Source organism: Mus caroli, chromosome 3, assembly GCF_900094665.2.
Source record: "Mus caroli chromosome 3, CAROLI_EIJ_v1.1, whole genome shotgun sequence".
NCBI classification, from domain to species: Eukaryota; Metazoa; Chordata; class Mammalia; order Rodentia; family Muridae; genus Mus; species Mus caroli.
The window spans coordinates 52525803-52542304 of record NC_034572.1 but is presented as its reverse complement, the minus strand read 5'-3'; the positions used below and the strand labels follow the sequence as shown (position 1 = coordinate 52542304).

The 16502-nt window shown below is 43.4% G+C and overlaps 2 protein-coding genes across 5 annotated transcripts in view; one reads left to right on the top strand and one right to left on the bottom strand.

Annotated features, from left to right (window-relative positions):
• The window catches only part of Med12l (mediator complex subunit 12L), a 313727-nt gene that overhangs the window by 187076 nt on the left and 110149 nt on the right, over window positions 1-16502 (bottom strand). The window lies entirely within an intron of this gene.
• On the top strand, window positions 382-16372 carry P2ry14 (purinergic receptor P2Y14). 4 transcript variants are annotated; one of them, XM_021157451.2, is made up of 2 exons: window positions 382-593; window positions 15208-16372. In XM_021157451.2, exon 2 carries the CDS (start codon window positions 15232-15234, stop codon window positions 16246-16248), a length of 1017 nt encoding a protein of 338 aa, XP_021013110.1. In that variant the 5' UTR covers window positions 382-593; window positions 15208-15231; the 3' UTR covers window positions 16249-16372. The 4 variants fall into 4 exon arrangements, with proteins under 4 accessions (XP_021013110.1, XP_029330826.1, XP_021013109.1 ...); XM_029474966.1 differs by having other exon boundaries at window positions 14982-16372; XM_021157450.2 differs by lacking the exon at window positions 382-593 and adding an exon at window positions 732-1099.

Here is a 16502-nt window from a genome sequence, read left to right as displayed (position 1 = left end):
ACACCTACACGTATGCTTCCCGAGACAGCAGAAGCACACAGGTGTGCTTTACTCTCAGATAAATGTTCAGTTTTCCAGAAAAAAAAAAGCAAGGGGGAGGGGACCTTAGCTAGTTAAAACCATGTGAATCCAAACTTTAAAATGAGTCCAAACAGAGAACACTGTAGCTATTATTACTACAGCTTCACACCAAAGGTCATGGCTAGACATGGGAACAATCCATCCTCCTGCCGGCTGGGTTCCTCTCCCTCTTCACACACCCTTTCATACTGTTTACCCTTGCTCAGGCCTTGACAATCTGTAACCCTTAGCAAATCTACATCAGCTCCAACTTATATAAGCACAAACCAGAGCCAGCCTCCAGAAGCTGGTGGAAATCTGTACTGCTGGATGCTCAGGAATTTGGCGAGCCATCAACATTTCAGAGGGTACTTTAAATGTTTTGGTTTGAGCCCTAATGCAGCACTTCCCGCTTGTCAACATGAACAGCCCAAGCTAAAAAGCAAAGTACATTTCCCTCAGTACCAGTCCGATGTTACACTAAGTCGCTGAACCAATCTTACCTACAGGGACTGTGGAGGCCAGAAGAATTGGTAAGTAGGAAAATTCCATCCAGTTCAGGGTAGAGGCAAAGACTACCGGTAATCCCAAAGTAAGATGGCTTTCTGCACTTTTAGTCTCCGAAAGCGTTCCTACGTGATGAATGGAACACAGGTTTTTTATAGGTGAGACTGGACTTTCCCTAGGTTCAGCAAGGTAATGAACCATGATTTTCTTCTGTGGGCTCACGGAGTAGGAATTGGGAGTTCCTCTTTTAAGCAAGCTCTCAGGCTGATGCAGGATAGCAGTGTGCAGTAGCAGAGATGGGGTTAAAAGGAGTTATCTGATCCTGTGAAGGGGACAAGTGCAGCTGGGTTATGACGCAACCCTCAGAGCAAAGGCAGCCCAATAACTAAAATGCTTAGGAAAGAAAACAAATACAGAGCATGAAGGCTGCCTCCCCAGCAGAGCTGAAGCCAGACGTGAAGGAGTTCATGTAAGGGAGTCCCTGCTGGCCTCCAGACACACTGATGCCTGGGCTACGGATGGGGACACAATGGTAAGTCACACTCTGATTTCAAAAGAGAGAAAGGGAATCAGAGTGGCCTTGTAGTGCTTGTGTCTTAGGGTTTATATTTTCATTTCCTTGATCCTTAAGTTCTGATTTCTTCCTCTAAGGCAAAAAAAAAACGTAAAGAGTGGTTTTCGTTTCAATTCACGAGTGGCGAGGATGAAGAAGATACTTAGAACGTTCCATCTACAGTCTACTTTTCTGTAAATTGTAAAGTAACTTAAATGAAGCCTGACTAACATTTTTGTAATCTAAAATATACCTATGGTAAGCTCTAGTTTATTTATTCAACCACCTAAAGATTGATAGGTTAAAAAAAAAAACCTCATTTGATGGAAAAATTGTAAACTTGCAACTGTAGGGAGAGGTTTCGAGACTCAACCACAGCATGCCCTTATGCTGAAGGGAGTTTAAAAGAAGTAAATTCAGTATTTACTATATCCTGACAACTTTAAAATATTAGCTAATCACAAGAAATAATTATGGGCTGGGGTATAAAATACCTATGATCACTCTTCCTAATGAGAAGGAGACCTTTCTCGGCCGTTAGCTCATATCATGTGCACAAGAGCAAAGCGACACTGTGACATCATGTCATGGTTTTATATGACAGGGAGGATTTCTAGTTAACAGGTCCATGCACTGAGCTCATAGGTTACTGTCCTCCACCTTTAAGACTTGGAACACATGCTGTCAGATCGTCAGGTCACTGGGTGTTCCGAATAGGCAGGGGACACTGAGAAAATCTCTGTATGTCCTCTGTCTTAGCAATCTGAAACTGAGTTTAGCAAGTTTCAGGGACAAGGTGATTTGTCTAATTAAAGGGCAAGACTTTACTCAGAGAAACCATCTGGCTCCCAATCTATTTCCTTGTCTCTAGCATACAATGATTATGACTAATAAAAATGTAATTTATGCATGAATAGGTGAGAAATGCAAGACTGTGCAGAACTGGCTAGCCCTTAGCTGGTTGTTTACATAATAAGGGCAGTAATCGAGTTATAGAAAATAGTTAATATTATTGGAGTCCCAAAAGGGGGGGGGGGGCAGGGAAGCAAGCTTGCAGATAGATAGCTAAACCTTGATATGCTGAGATCCTGAATAACATTATTTGTTTGGGTTTTTAACTTTTTAACCCGCTTCATCTCTGTCCTAGCACCTATTTAAGCAAATAGATATCTTGCTTATGTATCTTGCCCATAGCAGCTGTTCAACAAAAATTTACTTCTTTTCCCATCCTCTGCACTAGTAACTCAGTGAGAGGCAGTACTGCCAGAGCAAAATCGACACAAAATTACTCAACCTGTAATCCAAAACTGAGAAAGTTAGAGTCATATGTGAAACTCAGGAGAAAGGACACCTTATGTAGCAACTTACAAACCATTCCTACAGAAAACTGAATATTGTATCAAAGAACAGGTAGCCAATAACTATCTATCAGATCCACCAAATGCAGCCTGCCCTGCGTGGCCTGCACTCTACAGAATCCAGCTATTCCTTACCCGCCTGTATTCACAAAGATAGACACAAGAGTTAAGTGTGTTGAGTCACATGCTCACCAAACGTGTGTGTGTGTGTGTGTGTGTGTGTGTGCACTGAGGCACTTTCCATGTTGCTGAATTACTCCATCAGTCTTTTTGGTATTTGCTCAATATACACAGATTGGAAGCTAAAGTATTAAAACCAACAAACTAAACAGAATTTTAAATTCTTTTATTAGAAAGCACAGTTAAATACACTTTAGCCAGAGTGCTCAAACTTTTCTTCTTTAGGATCACTTTTCACTCTTCAAGATCATGGAAGACTCTTAACGAGCTGTTCACATGCCCATCCACACTACTGTGCTGTAAACTAAAGACGTAAGAAGCTCTAAAATGTTCATTTTAAGGCAATTTAAAAGAGCTTAAAATATTAACCTAAAAAGCATGAGTTCACAAAGAACTTACATAGGTAGGTCGCACTGTGCTGTAGTTTCAACCATCTGTTTAATACCTGGTCCACAAAAGCAGGCAGTTCTCAGAGCCCTGGACCACTATATGCTGCTACTGAATGCTGTCTTGGCAAAAGAATCGAAAAGATCTAATCTCATACAAATAATCAGATGAAAGGAGCATGCCATGGCATATCATCATCACACTGTGGGAAGATTAGACACCTCTCCTACAAAGGCTAGACAATCCAGCCCGGTTGTATCTGCAAGGGAGTTGGGAAGGGAAGAGGAAGGGTTAGGAGGGGGAACATGGAGGGAGAGAGTACTAGGAGAGACAACTGGAATTGGGACATCTCTAGGACAAGTTAGAAACCCAGTACCATGGAAACTCATGAGAATCTATGAGGGTGACCCTAGCTAAGACTCTTAGTGATACAGAGCCTGAACCAGTCATCTCTGTAGCCAGACAAGATTTCCAATGGAGGCACTGGGACACCAACCCAGGCACAATCCCCTCGACCTATAATTTGTTCTGCCTGCAAAATGGGCAGGGGTAAAGGTGGCACAGAATTTGTGCGAGTTGCCAACCAATGACTGGTCCAGCTTGAGACCCATGCCTACCCCTGACACTGCCTGAGAGCCAGGACCCAGAGATAAAACATATGATAAAAACTGATCCCCAGTGACATTTTGCTATACTCATAGACTGGTGTCCAGTACATTGTCATGAGAGAGGCTTCAGCCAGCAAGTGATGGAAATAGATACAGAGACCCACAGCCAAACATGAGGTGGAGCTTGGGGAATTCTGCAGAAGATGGGAGGGAAGGACTGTAGGAACCAGCTGGGTCAAGGACACAAGAAAGTCCACAGCATCATCTAACCTGGGCTCACGCGAGCTCACAGAGACTGAACTGACAACCAAGAGTGGTTTCTTAAAGGACAGCAATGTGGTGCTAAAGTCCCACATACAACTTATGTTCTGCTACACTGAATTCCTTCTGTCTTAATGTTTAAATAGATCTTTCACTCATATTTAATAGGCTAAATTTTTGGAGAATATGCATTCACATAAAACATTCTAGGCCTAAATGTTCATCTTAGCATGTTAAAAGCAGGGTTCACATTGTCACTGGCACCCTGTCTCAGTATGGGGAAGTTGTGGCTCGTGACATTAAATCCTAATTTCTATAATTCTGTTCTCTGGAAGAAACTGAATAAAGGAACTGTGGTTAAGAGCACACAACCCAGATGAATAAATTATAGCCATAGTTACACCAGGAATAATGTGCAGGAATATATATGAGAGTCTCTACATCAACAATCAGAAGAAATTCCTATCAAATTTGTAACTTAGCGAGCATTTAGATTTCCAGCATAGTCACACCTCACCAATAACATTTATGTAAACATTCAAAACAACAACAACAATAACAACCCTCAAACACACTGAAATCTGAAACACTTCTGGTCCCAAGCATTTGGGGCAAGAGAGATTCAAACTGTACACATTAAATAAGATTTTAGCTATTTACACATACGGATGTGTCAGAATGATAATACAGAAATCATCAAAGCTTACAGCATGTGCACACTCTCAATCACAGCACTGGCTGTTTGCGTTGCTATGACTGAAGGAGAATATAATTAATAATAAAGTAAATTTTTAAAAAGTCACCCATGCTTGACCTCTGACATATAATAAATCATGAGCCTTGTGGCCAAAGATGTCTACATACTTTGTCTTACTTACAACTTGGCAATTTACAGAAGAACACATTTGAGAACTCTGCAGGTTCTGACCACATTCGTCATTTGACAGTTAAGTGCTTAACTTGCCTAGAGCTATGTAAACAAATTCATCCCAAAGTCAGTGACCTCTGAGCTTCTGCTGCTTGTCAACACACAATTCTGAGCCCTCCTAAAGCAGAGGGCAGCAGTAAACCCTGTACTCACGCACGCAAGTGGAGAGAGGTTAGAAATATTATTTAACTTTACGGATGTATTTATCTTATGTTATACGTACAAATGTTTTTGCTTGCATGCATGTGTGTGCACCTTTTGTGTACTGGTGCCCTCTGACATCAGAAGAAAGAGTTGGATACCCTGGAACTGGAATTTATTGATGGTTGTGAGCTACCATGTGGATGCTGGGACTAGAGTCTGGGTGTCGGCAAGAGCTATAAACCACTGAGCTATCTCTTCAGCCTGTTATCTTCAGATAATTACGAGACACTAAAAGAGAGGTGCTGGAGGGTACAAGTAGGAATGTGCCTGCTGCAGCCTTCACAGAGAAACAGCTTCTGAGAACGTGTAGTTTGGCCTGAGATCAGCATTCTGCAGCTACAGTAAGACCAGAGACAATCCCAGGCAGACATCAGGGTTCCAATTACCTTTGCCCCAGTGAATTTTTGCTCTTTATAGATTTCCTCTTGTTAGACTGACAGTATGGGTGTCCAGCCTGACAGTTACTTCTGTTACTCCTTTGTAGTGTCTGACAAAGTCAGGTGGTCATTCTTAAGATGCCCCACCCGTGGCCCCTGTCAATTCGCAGGGACCCAGAACCTTCAGGACTGTGAGACAGACTGAAACCATGCACCTGCTCCATGCAGCCTGGCACAAAATAACAGAGCCTTGAGAAGGGAGCCAGAAGATTAAACTTCTGCATTTCATTTTGAATTTTTGTTTATAGGACCGAAGCCTTTTGCATTCTGAATTTCACAGGACCAAAAACATCTAAGTAGCTTATAAACTCCACAAAAACAAAACAACACAACACAACAACACAACCCTACTGGTTTACCCAAGTCATGAGTATCTACCCCCTTGCTTTTTTTCAACCCTCCCCCAACCCATACAGCACCAAGCCACAGGTCGACTGTGTCAGTGGTACTTCAGAGCCATACACAAAACTGCCTCACTTGGGCCAGTGCAGCCTGATCATACTCACACAGGGCAGGGGAGGGGCTTCTCCGACCATCGGGAGAACAGTGGGCATTGCTCAGGCTGAAGAGTCACATGAGTGACAGGCTATGCTCTCCCAGTGTTCCCCCTACTAGGCTTCCCTATGCACTAGCCACCAAGTGAGCATATACAGGTTAGATGCAGCAGGGACCCTCTAGGGGAGAAGACCATAGCTACGTGACTCACAACGGGGGCTCTTGATGCCAGCTATGGAGATGTGCTTAACACACTAAGTTTCTCTTATCTGTCTGCCTCCTGCGGAAAACCGAGATGTTCTCGATCATTCTGCACACGTCCTACGGCTAGGAGTCATTTGCAGGGTTACCATACAGAGCAAACTAGGGAAGAGGATTATTTTAGCTGAGCACAAGAACTAATCAAGGCTTTAAACATCAACGATCTTATTCCATAATCTGCTCTAGGACACAACAGTATGCAGTTTGAATCATCTATTCACGCTTTCCAGATTTTTTTTTTTCCAACAAGATAAGGATTGCATCCATCTTCCAAAACTTCCCAAGGACTTAAAGGTTCACAGCTGCAATTCATGTAATCTCTAAGTTCTACAGAAAACAAAAACATTTTCCCATGCACTCCCTTGTCAATTATCCAAACTAGTTCTGTGCTTTTGCTATCATTAACAGTACTTCAATAACGAACTGGCTAATACTTCCTGATACACATCAGCAAACATGTTATAGTGTCCCCTGGAAGATAAAATACTCCATCCACCACAGGATGGGTAAATGCTAACTCTGGTCAAACGGTTCCAATTCACTTTCCAAGGTGATTAACTTGAGAAATATAGTCCTCAACCTTAAAACCTTACCTTTAAAAATCCTCAGCAGTTTTTCACAAACGTAACCATGTACATACGAGTTGGAACCACTTACTTTAAAAAGGGAGACGATGAAAAACACATGACTCGGGACAAGGCTCCCCTCTGAGTGGATGGTGGAAGAGCGGTGGGGAGCAGGGATGGGCTGCAGGGGGCTGGCAGGGCTCAGGTGCTGGGTGCTCCTGGGCTCTCTCTGTCATGCTCTAGTTTATATAAGTTAACTGAATATTCCACTGAACAGAAAAGCCATTTTGAAAGCAAACAGCACTGAGTGTGCATAAGATAAAGTGTTTCTCAAAGAAGAGCGGCTACGGCTAGAGAATGGAGAGAGTATGAGAAACGGGCTAAGACATAGAGTAACTAGAAGCATCCAAGGCCAGATTAGCTCCATTGCAGTGGACAATTGTGTGAGATCAGTGCCCCCCTGACCTCCCAAGACACAGACAGAATAACCCAGACTTACAGAGTAAACTGAAGCAGATGCAGGGGGGCAGCAAATGCCACTGCAGACCAGGATCACCACAACTCGGAGCTCCAAGACAGTACCTTCTATTGCCGTATTCTCAACACCAAGTGTGCTGCCGGATAATTGGTATCGATTGAATTATCTTTGCAAGGAATTTTTGCTTTATAAATGATAGGGTTAAAAATATTGCAAACAATGCAGTCACGGCATTTCAAGTAGTGAGGAGTATAAAAGAAGAGCTGGGAGCCAAGGTGTATCTGCCGTGCATTCTGCAACCTCTGGTGACCCCAGAGGCTGAGGTCTTGTACCTCCTGGACCAACTCTGCTCTTAGTGCACAGATCAGAGCAGAAAGCAGTCTCAGAACTGAGGGGACCAGTGAATTCCACAGGAAGCTTTGGGAGATGCTGTTGACTGTAGTCTGCCTAAAGGTGGGTAGCCTTGGATCACTGCAAAGTGTGACACTGCCAGTGAGCTCTGTCCTCTCTCTGGAGAAACATACCTCAGGTACTGTCACCTGAAGAAAACGCAGAGGTCAATCTTGTCACGAAGCTGGTTGCCCGATTAAGATGATCCTTCAGAACTGAATCAACTAGCCAGGGAAAGAGTGTATGAGAATCACGTAAAATCTCATCGACAGACAGACAGACAGACAGACAGACAGACAGACAGACAAAGGAACACAGAGTGACTTCATCCAACATGTGGACTGAAGTTAGTGACACATAAGAAACTTGAAATAACTTTTAGCAATGCAGATAGAAAAGACAGTGCTCTTAACACTGCTGCTGGAGGAAGACTCCCTTACCTGCATAACGACCGCAGGTACACACCATATTTATCGGTTTTTCTCCTATAATACCTTGGGATAAATAGTTAAACTAGGCACTAAGTCCTGATCAGAATTTGTGAAATTATCTATGATAAATAGTGGCTATAAGAAATCTCTATTTGGAGCTGAGAGGTGGCTTGTTAGGTAAGGATACTGGCTCTTCTTCCAGAAAGGGCCTAGGCTCCACTGCCCTCACCCACATGACAGCTTTCCAATTCCATTTGCTAGGATCCTGACATCCTCTCCTGGCCTCCACAGGCACCAGACACACATGTGATATTCAGATGTGTGCAGGTAAAACACCCATACACATAAATGTTTAATTTTTTTTAAGTGAGAATTCTATGTTTTCAGACTGGGAACCTGCTGGCTAACGTTACTTGGTACCAAGCCTGAAATCTGAATTCTGTCTCCAGGAGGCAACAAATGGACAGCGACTTCAACAAGTTGTCCTCTGACCGCCTCGGGAACACAATGACACAAGAGTCAGCACACCACACACACACACACACACACACACACATGATTTTTGAATCTATAGGTTTTCTACTCAGAGTTATGAAGTTTGAAAGATTCATTTCTTGAAGGAAATTAGCACGTAGGCAAAGTGGGATCCTGAAAACACGAAAGAAAAGCATTATAGGAAAAATTAGAAGGCAATAAGTAAAGGCAGCCCTTATTACAAACATACCCAATACATACATTCATACATACACACACACACACACACACACACACACACACACACATATGCAGGTCTATACATGTATACATATACACATGCAGAAAAAAAGGGTCCAAGAAAATCATAAGCATGAAACACATTTCCGCCATAGCTACCAACAGAAAGGAGGGCTTGTTATTATCTCTATTTTCACACACACGTTATCAGGCAGCAGTGAAACAACAGCTGATAGCTGCCATGGAGCATAGCAAGCTAAAGACTGTTTCCTTCGATACTTAAGTGATCCTACAAAAATCTACTGGAAAGATGGATTATATGATAATAACGCTAAACGAGATGCTGGGAAAAGGTCCGGAGTTCAGCAGTGAATCCCAGTCTGTAGGTCAGGGACTAGGAAAAGGTCAGTCTTAGATTATCTGAGTGCACCCTGAGCGCCACCTTTGCACACCTCCACACTTCAGTTCTACAAATTCTGAGAGGGGTGTGGTTGCTCTCTAATCACATGACATACTCAGTCAAGCATTCCTCTAAGTACTGCTGAATTCGCAAGCTAGAGTCATAACACAATCCATTAAAAAACATCAGACATCACCGATCCCCACCCAACCCCACAACAGGAGTCGATACTCAGCGCAGGGAGAGAGCACACACACTCCAGGGTTAAACACCCAGGGATCAGTCTCTGAGCAGTGTTTCCATCCCCACTGTCATTCCTGGGCATTTACAGTCCTTCCCTTTGATGATCTAATCCTGAATCTTAAACAAGCATGCAGTCAGTGCCTGCTATATAGCTAACGTAAAGCTATTGCTTTGTCAGAAAGAGAAATCTGCTTTCTGTGCAAAAGATATCCACCAACGGCCTGAGGTCCACAAAGGAAGGTCTCAGCGCAACTCCATGAGAAAGCAAACACTAGCTCCTCAGTGCCAAAGGGGGTCAGAGATTCATTTCCTTGAATAGCTCTAGAGAATAGGGCTCTGATTCCAAAACAACACTTCTGGAAGAGGGAAAACAAAACAAAGCAGAGACCCAGGATGCTTAGCCCACAAGTTCCAGAGAGAATAAGCAGATGTGAAAACTCTGAAGGCAGGACAACTTCCAGTAACAAGAATGGGCGAGCCACCACCTCCCCGCACACACCCCCACACAGTGGGAGGGGAGGATGCTGGGCTACCACCCAGGTAAGCTCAGACCACTGTACATATGGTCTCCTGTGCTTCCTGCTGTTCCTGTGCCTCAGCGCATAAGAATGTGAGCCTAAGTAAATATGCAGAAGCAAAGGGAAGCTGAGAGAGGCTGAGAGGCAGAGCATTTCAGATGCTCTGCTTCTTCTGTCCTTAGCTTACTCACGCCCAGCTCCAATGATGTCCCACTGACTCACAGGCACCCAGCGCCAGGTGTCTGGTGCTTAGAGAAAGAGAAACAGGAACCTATGAGGTAGCTACTGTGATCTCAAGTTAGAGATTCAGAAGCTGATAGACAGAGGCACTTGGCACTAATAGCAATATCAAAACTATTAGGAGTTTGAGCTACACTTCTAACTAAAAGTCACTGTATGCTTTCTTTCAATCATTATGTTGGATAGCCTGTCCATTGTTCCAACGGAGCAGTAAAATTATGTGCTCATCTTTACTGATACTGTTGTATTCTACATACATACAAACATACATGTGCATATATACATATACATACATACATACATACATACACACACTCACAAAGTTTGGCACCAAAAAGACAGCTAAATTATCTTCATGCATCAGAGGGACATCATATCCATCTACCATCAAGCAGCTATTCTAGCAACTACAGCCATGTCTGGTCACAACCACAGCATACCACTGCCACCTAGTGGACCAAAGCCAGAGCTGCTGCTGAACATGTAATGGCATAAAACAGACACCACAACCCAAGAGCTGCACTCCCATACAATGTTGAGTCCATAGCTAAGTAACACTGGACTGGTCCAATTGTAGTTAAATTTTACTGCAGCATTAGCAAGACTAGAAAGATAGGATTTGGGGTGAAGAGCCTAGCCACATGTTGCCATTTTATAGCCTCCAGGGCAGCGCTGCTACAACCCTTTAATAATAAATCCCTCATGTTCTTGTGACCCCCAACCACAAAATTCTCATTTCATTTCTACTTCATAAGTGTAATATCACTACTATTATCAATCAAAGGATAAATATTTGATATGCAGGATCTCTGATACACAAACCCAAAGGGGTTGCAACCCACAGGTTGAGAACCGCTGCTCTGGTGTTCCCTGTTTGGAGGACAGCAGGACCATGCTCTGGAGGGTACAAGTGCCTGCACCACCACACCCTGCTCTCCTCCACTAGAATCTTTCGTGATCTGCAGGCACAATCACAAGACGCTGAATGCAGAAAGTTCTCAGATAGGCCGGATGTGGCACTTTCAAGTTCCTGCAAGTTCCACTGTTTTGGGGAAGTGGCTTGAATTACAGCTCTAGGTTTGGACACTATCAGTTTATTGTCTGTGTTAATGAACATCCTATCCCTAGTCTCGCACATCAGTAAAGGTTGAATGACTGCATACAGTTTCTCTTCCTGAATTCTGAAGTCTGGACTGTAACGTAGTCAAAGCAGACCCAAGTGTAAGCTTAGTGGACGAGTTCTAAGGGTCTGCAACTCAGCCTCAGAGCAGACGAGAATTTCTCAAGTGAGAGCTAACTAACACAGTTGCCCGAGACAAGAGAAGCAGGCGTTTGTCAAGTTACAAGTTGTATCCATGTCTGTGGATCACTGCCTGGAGGGATACAGTGGCCAAGAACTAGAAAAGTCAAGTTAGGCTACCTGGGACCCACATCTACCAACACAGAAAACAAGAAAAAGATCAGAAGCAGCAGCCGCTGGGCTTCTGCTTGCTAGGACACTCCTAATTTATGCCGCAGGTTGAGTCTCTCCTGGAGCAGAGTCTTAGACATTGGCATGTAAGACAGGAGTTGAATCAAAATCAAAGTTAAAAAGGACATCGGTTATAGAAATTTATAAAGACGGCAAAGAAAATGGATGCTTTCTATACAGTAACACCTGGAGGGTGACAAGAGAAACTGAAGGGTTTTAAAACACAAGCACACAACAGCCAACGCTTTCCACCAAAAGGAAGGCCATCTCCTAAAAGGACTCCAGGAAAGCCAAAGGACCCATTGAGCTTGAGCACACATGGAAACATGGACACACACACACACACACACTCAGGGGCCCTCTACACTGTCTCTGAAGTAAGGCTCTGACCTGGAGCTTAACAGGTTTCAGTTTAACACTATTTGGACACGTGTAACCTACACCATCTACCTTGGTAACTCAACCACCGCAAACACTGGCTTCCTCACCTGTAAGGCAGTGGTTAATAGTGACTCCTGGGGCGAAGCTTTACCCAAATGTTTAGGTAACCAGTGTCCCTACTATCCTAACATTTTTTTTGTGAGTGTCTTCATGCCTGTTCCTATGCCACTCTCTGTCACAATGCTCTCCATCCCTTTCCTCATCATGCTAAGCCATTTCACATGCCAGGCTTCATTGTCACATGCTCAGAAAGGCTGCTCCATCATCCTCTTTCCTGAGGCTGCACAGGATCTTCCTCCTCCAGTTGGGTCCCTAATACCCTAGGGTGCCACTCTATTCAGCCATCCCAGCTTAGAAGCTCCCTTGGAGTTCTCTGAGACTAATGGTCTCGACAGTGCCCAGCAAAAAAATGAATGATGTTGGGATCTTTACAAAGTAAGGTCTGAACGTATACAAGAGCTGAGAGCCATAACTGAACACGGACACATAGCCTTTCAATAACAAATAACATCAAACGACGCAGAGGTCAGAAAATAAGCCGATGGAGGCAAAGACAAGAAACTTAGAATTTAGATCCTCAGTGGCTTCTGAGACGTGTGCTGGCAAACCTGGAATACCCTCAGCATTTAAGGAAAAAATAAATAAAGGGATCCCTTCTCCTGAGCGAAGCTTCCCGCTGGCTGAGCTGGAGGAGACACAAAAAGGCCATGGGGAGTATAGAATGCAGCCAGAACAGCTACTGGGAGAGCCCCACATTGCCAAGTAGAAGACTTTCTGGGAAATGGGGGCGTGTGACAAAGCAGAGTCTCTTCCCTGAAATCACATGCCACACTCCACTGACTGACTGTACCTTCGCAGCTAAGACCACTGTTTAGGAATCACAATGTTGGGCAACTTAAGTAAGGATAGAGGTCAATGTATGCATTCCGAAAGAACCAGAAAGGCTAGAAAACTGAGGGCAGACTTGGGAAGTACATAATATAATCAACACAATATTTTAAAGCAATATTATGAAGTATCTGAAAACACAAAATTCCCTGGAAACCACATAGAATAATGATACCAAAGGTGGGGGTTACATTGTTTAAAGGGAATCCAAAGGGAAGAAGGAAAATGTCGTTTGGAAAATATAGAACCGTTCCCACCTATACTATTGCGAGCATCTTTATTATTTTCTACTAAAGTAAGAGTCAGAGGACGTGAGCCAGGGCTCCACAGTTACAAGCACTTGCTGTTTTCACAGAGGACCAGAGTTCAGCTCTAAGCATCCAAGTTAGGCAGCTCCCAAACACATGTACCTTCAGTGCCAAGAACCACACATCCTTTCCTGGCCTCCACAAGCATACACACACACACACACACACACACACACACACACACACACACACACTTATACCGACCAATAAGAATAGTATTAAACCTTTTAAAATTAATCAGTTGAAAGACAAATATTTATCAAAGTATCTTTCATGTCTGGACTATAGAAAGGCGGGAGGGGGTTTGTTCCTGTGTCAGGACTGAACAAAGAACAGGAAGAAAAGGCTTGTCACACGAGGATATGGATATGGGACGATGTGAAGGCAGCCCGTCACCTTTGGGCTATGAGGATATGATATGAATGTGATGTGAACTAATTGTATTGCTAGGAAGAGTGTTCAGCGAGTAAAGTGCTTGCTGTGCCAGAAAAAAAAGAAAAAACTATGTTCAATCCCAGAATCCAGATAAGAACGTAACGGTGTACAGCAACGATCCCAGCGCTAGGGAATAACGGAGAGTGGATCTCTGGGGCTCAGTGGACATTCACCATATTCTTCTGAGCAACTTCCAGGTTACCAGTAGATACTGTCTTTAAAAAAAAAACCTTAAAAGTATCTATCTCCTGAGGAACATGGTAGCTCCCAAATCTGATCTATGGCTCACATGCATACACAGGGGCCCACACAGAGAGATATCAAAACTCAAATATTTCTGGTTCTAGATGGTTTAGAAAAGGGATATTTAACCTGTGTTATATTTGATTCAGAATTTTATTAGACCTTCCCAAGTGAATAATGTGCTGAATCACAAGCTTGCTGTTCTAAATCAGCATTGCTACATGCTACCATAGATCATGCAAAACCTTCCAAAAAACCTATTCTCTTCATTAACACAACCTCAAGAACTTTCTGGAATGCTCTAGTGAGCACTGTGCCTTGTTTCCAAGCAGGCTTTTGTATCTGCAGTGTAAGAGTCAATAAAGTCAGGTAATGATAATGGAACTATTAATACTAAGAAAGAACTAACAACTAAGAAAGAACCTACATGACCTAGAAGGTAATATTGTCCTGATTTTGTCCTTCTATAGAAAATATGTATGTTTCCACACTCTTCACAATTTATGGAATATTATGTATACTTTAACAAATAAGAAAGCATGCTACTCAGAGTTCCCTGCACCACTCATCGTGTAGGACTCTGGGGCCATGGAACCTATGTTCTCAATATAGCAGGATCACTAAGTGATATGCAGGTGACAGCTTGAGAAGCAAGCAAGATGTTAGGTCAAGTAAAATAGAATTCAACTTCTCTCTTTTTTTGCTAAACTTAACCTAGCAACAATTAATGCACAAAACCCACATGGCAGCCTCCCAAAATGAACTGTTAAAACAGGGGGCAGCTCTGTTGCCCTGAGGCAGTCCCTAGGAATAAATGTCACAGACTTGTAGTGAAGAGTAGATGGTGTGACCACATTTCCTAGGTATAAGTCAAGAATGAAGCTACACATTCTACAAAATGGCAATAGAGGAAAGACCGGAAAAAAATAACATTTCCCTTGGCTGATGTATCTCTTTCTTCTATCTTGTCCTTCAGTGGCTGGAATTCTCTCTTCCGAATCCTGGATTCTGTTGACGAAGCTTGCCTTTGAGATTCCTGATGGAGAAATAGAGATAAAAACCCCAGAAGAGAGAGAATAAATGGTTCACAATCTTGATGGGTTTTGCCGTATTTATGTTCTTCCACTGTATTAGATACCAGTCACAAAGGACTTGGAGGCCATAAACTGTGCTTTAAGTAACTAGCCTGCCTTTCTATCCAGATCTTTGCCTCCAGAGGTGAGAAGATGAACAACTCCACCACCACAGACCCTGCAAACCAGCCCTGCTCCTGGAACACCCTGGTCACAAAGCAGATCATTCCCGTGTTGTACGGTATGGTCTTCATCACGGGGCTCCTCCTCAATGGGATATCAGGATGGATATTCTTTTATGTGCCCAGCTCCAAGAGTTTTATCATCTATCTCAAGAACATAGTGGTGGCTGACTTTCTCATGGGCCTGACGTTCCCTTTCAAAGTCCTTGGTGACTCAGGCCTCGGCCCCTGGCAGGTGAATGTGTTTGTGTGCAGGGTCTCTGCCGTCATCTTCTACGTTAACATGTACGTCAGCATCGTGTTCTTTGGGCTCATCAGCTTTGACAGGTACTATAAAATTGTGAAGCCCCTTCTGACGTCTATTGTGCAGTCGGTGAACTATAGCAAGCTGCTGTCTGTGCTCGTGTGGGTGCTCATGCTTCTCCTTGCTGTCCCAAACATCATCCTGACAAACCAGGGTGTCAAGGAGGTCACAAAGATACAGTGCATGGAGCTCAAAAACGAGCTGGGGCGGAAGTGGCACAAGGCGTCTAACTATATCTTCGTGAGCATCTTCTGGGTCGTGTTTCTTCTGCTAATCATCTTCTACACGGCCATCACGAGGAAGATCTTCAAGTCTCACCTCAAGTCCAGGAAGAATTCCACCTCCGTCAAAAGGAAGTCCAGCCGCAATATCTTCAGCATCGTGCTCGTTTTTGTCGTCTGCTTTGTGCCTTACCACATTGCCAGAATCCCCTACACAAAGAGTCAGACGGAAGGTCACTACAGCTGCCGGGCGAAGGAGACCCTGCTCTATGCGAAAGAATTCACTCTGCTACTCTCGGCTGCCAATGTGTGTCTGGACCCCATTATTTATTTCTTCTTATGCCAGCCATTTAGAGAAGTCTTAAATAAGAAGTTACACATGTCACTCAAAGTCCAGAATGACCTAGAGGCTTCCAAAACCAAAAGGGAAAATGCGATTCATGAAAGCACAGATACTTTGTAAATTCCCATCCCCTTTCAAGTATTATCAGTCTTGTTACATGATAATTAAGATACATGAATAATATGCACTTATCAGTGAGTACATATCATTTGAGTTCTTTTGCGATTGGGTTACCTCACTCAGGATAATTCCCTCCAGGTCCATCCATTTGCCTAGGAATTTCATAAATTCATTCTTTTTAATAGCTGAGTAGTATTCCATTGTGTAAATGCACCACATTTTTTGTATCCATTCCTCTGTTGAGAGGCATCTGG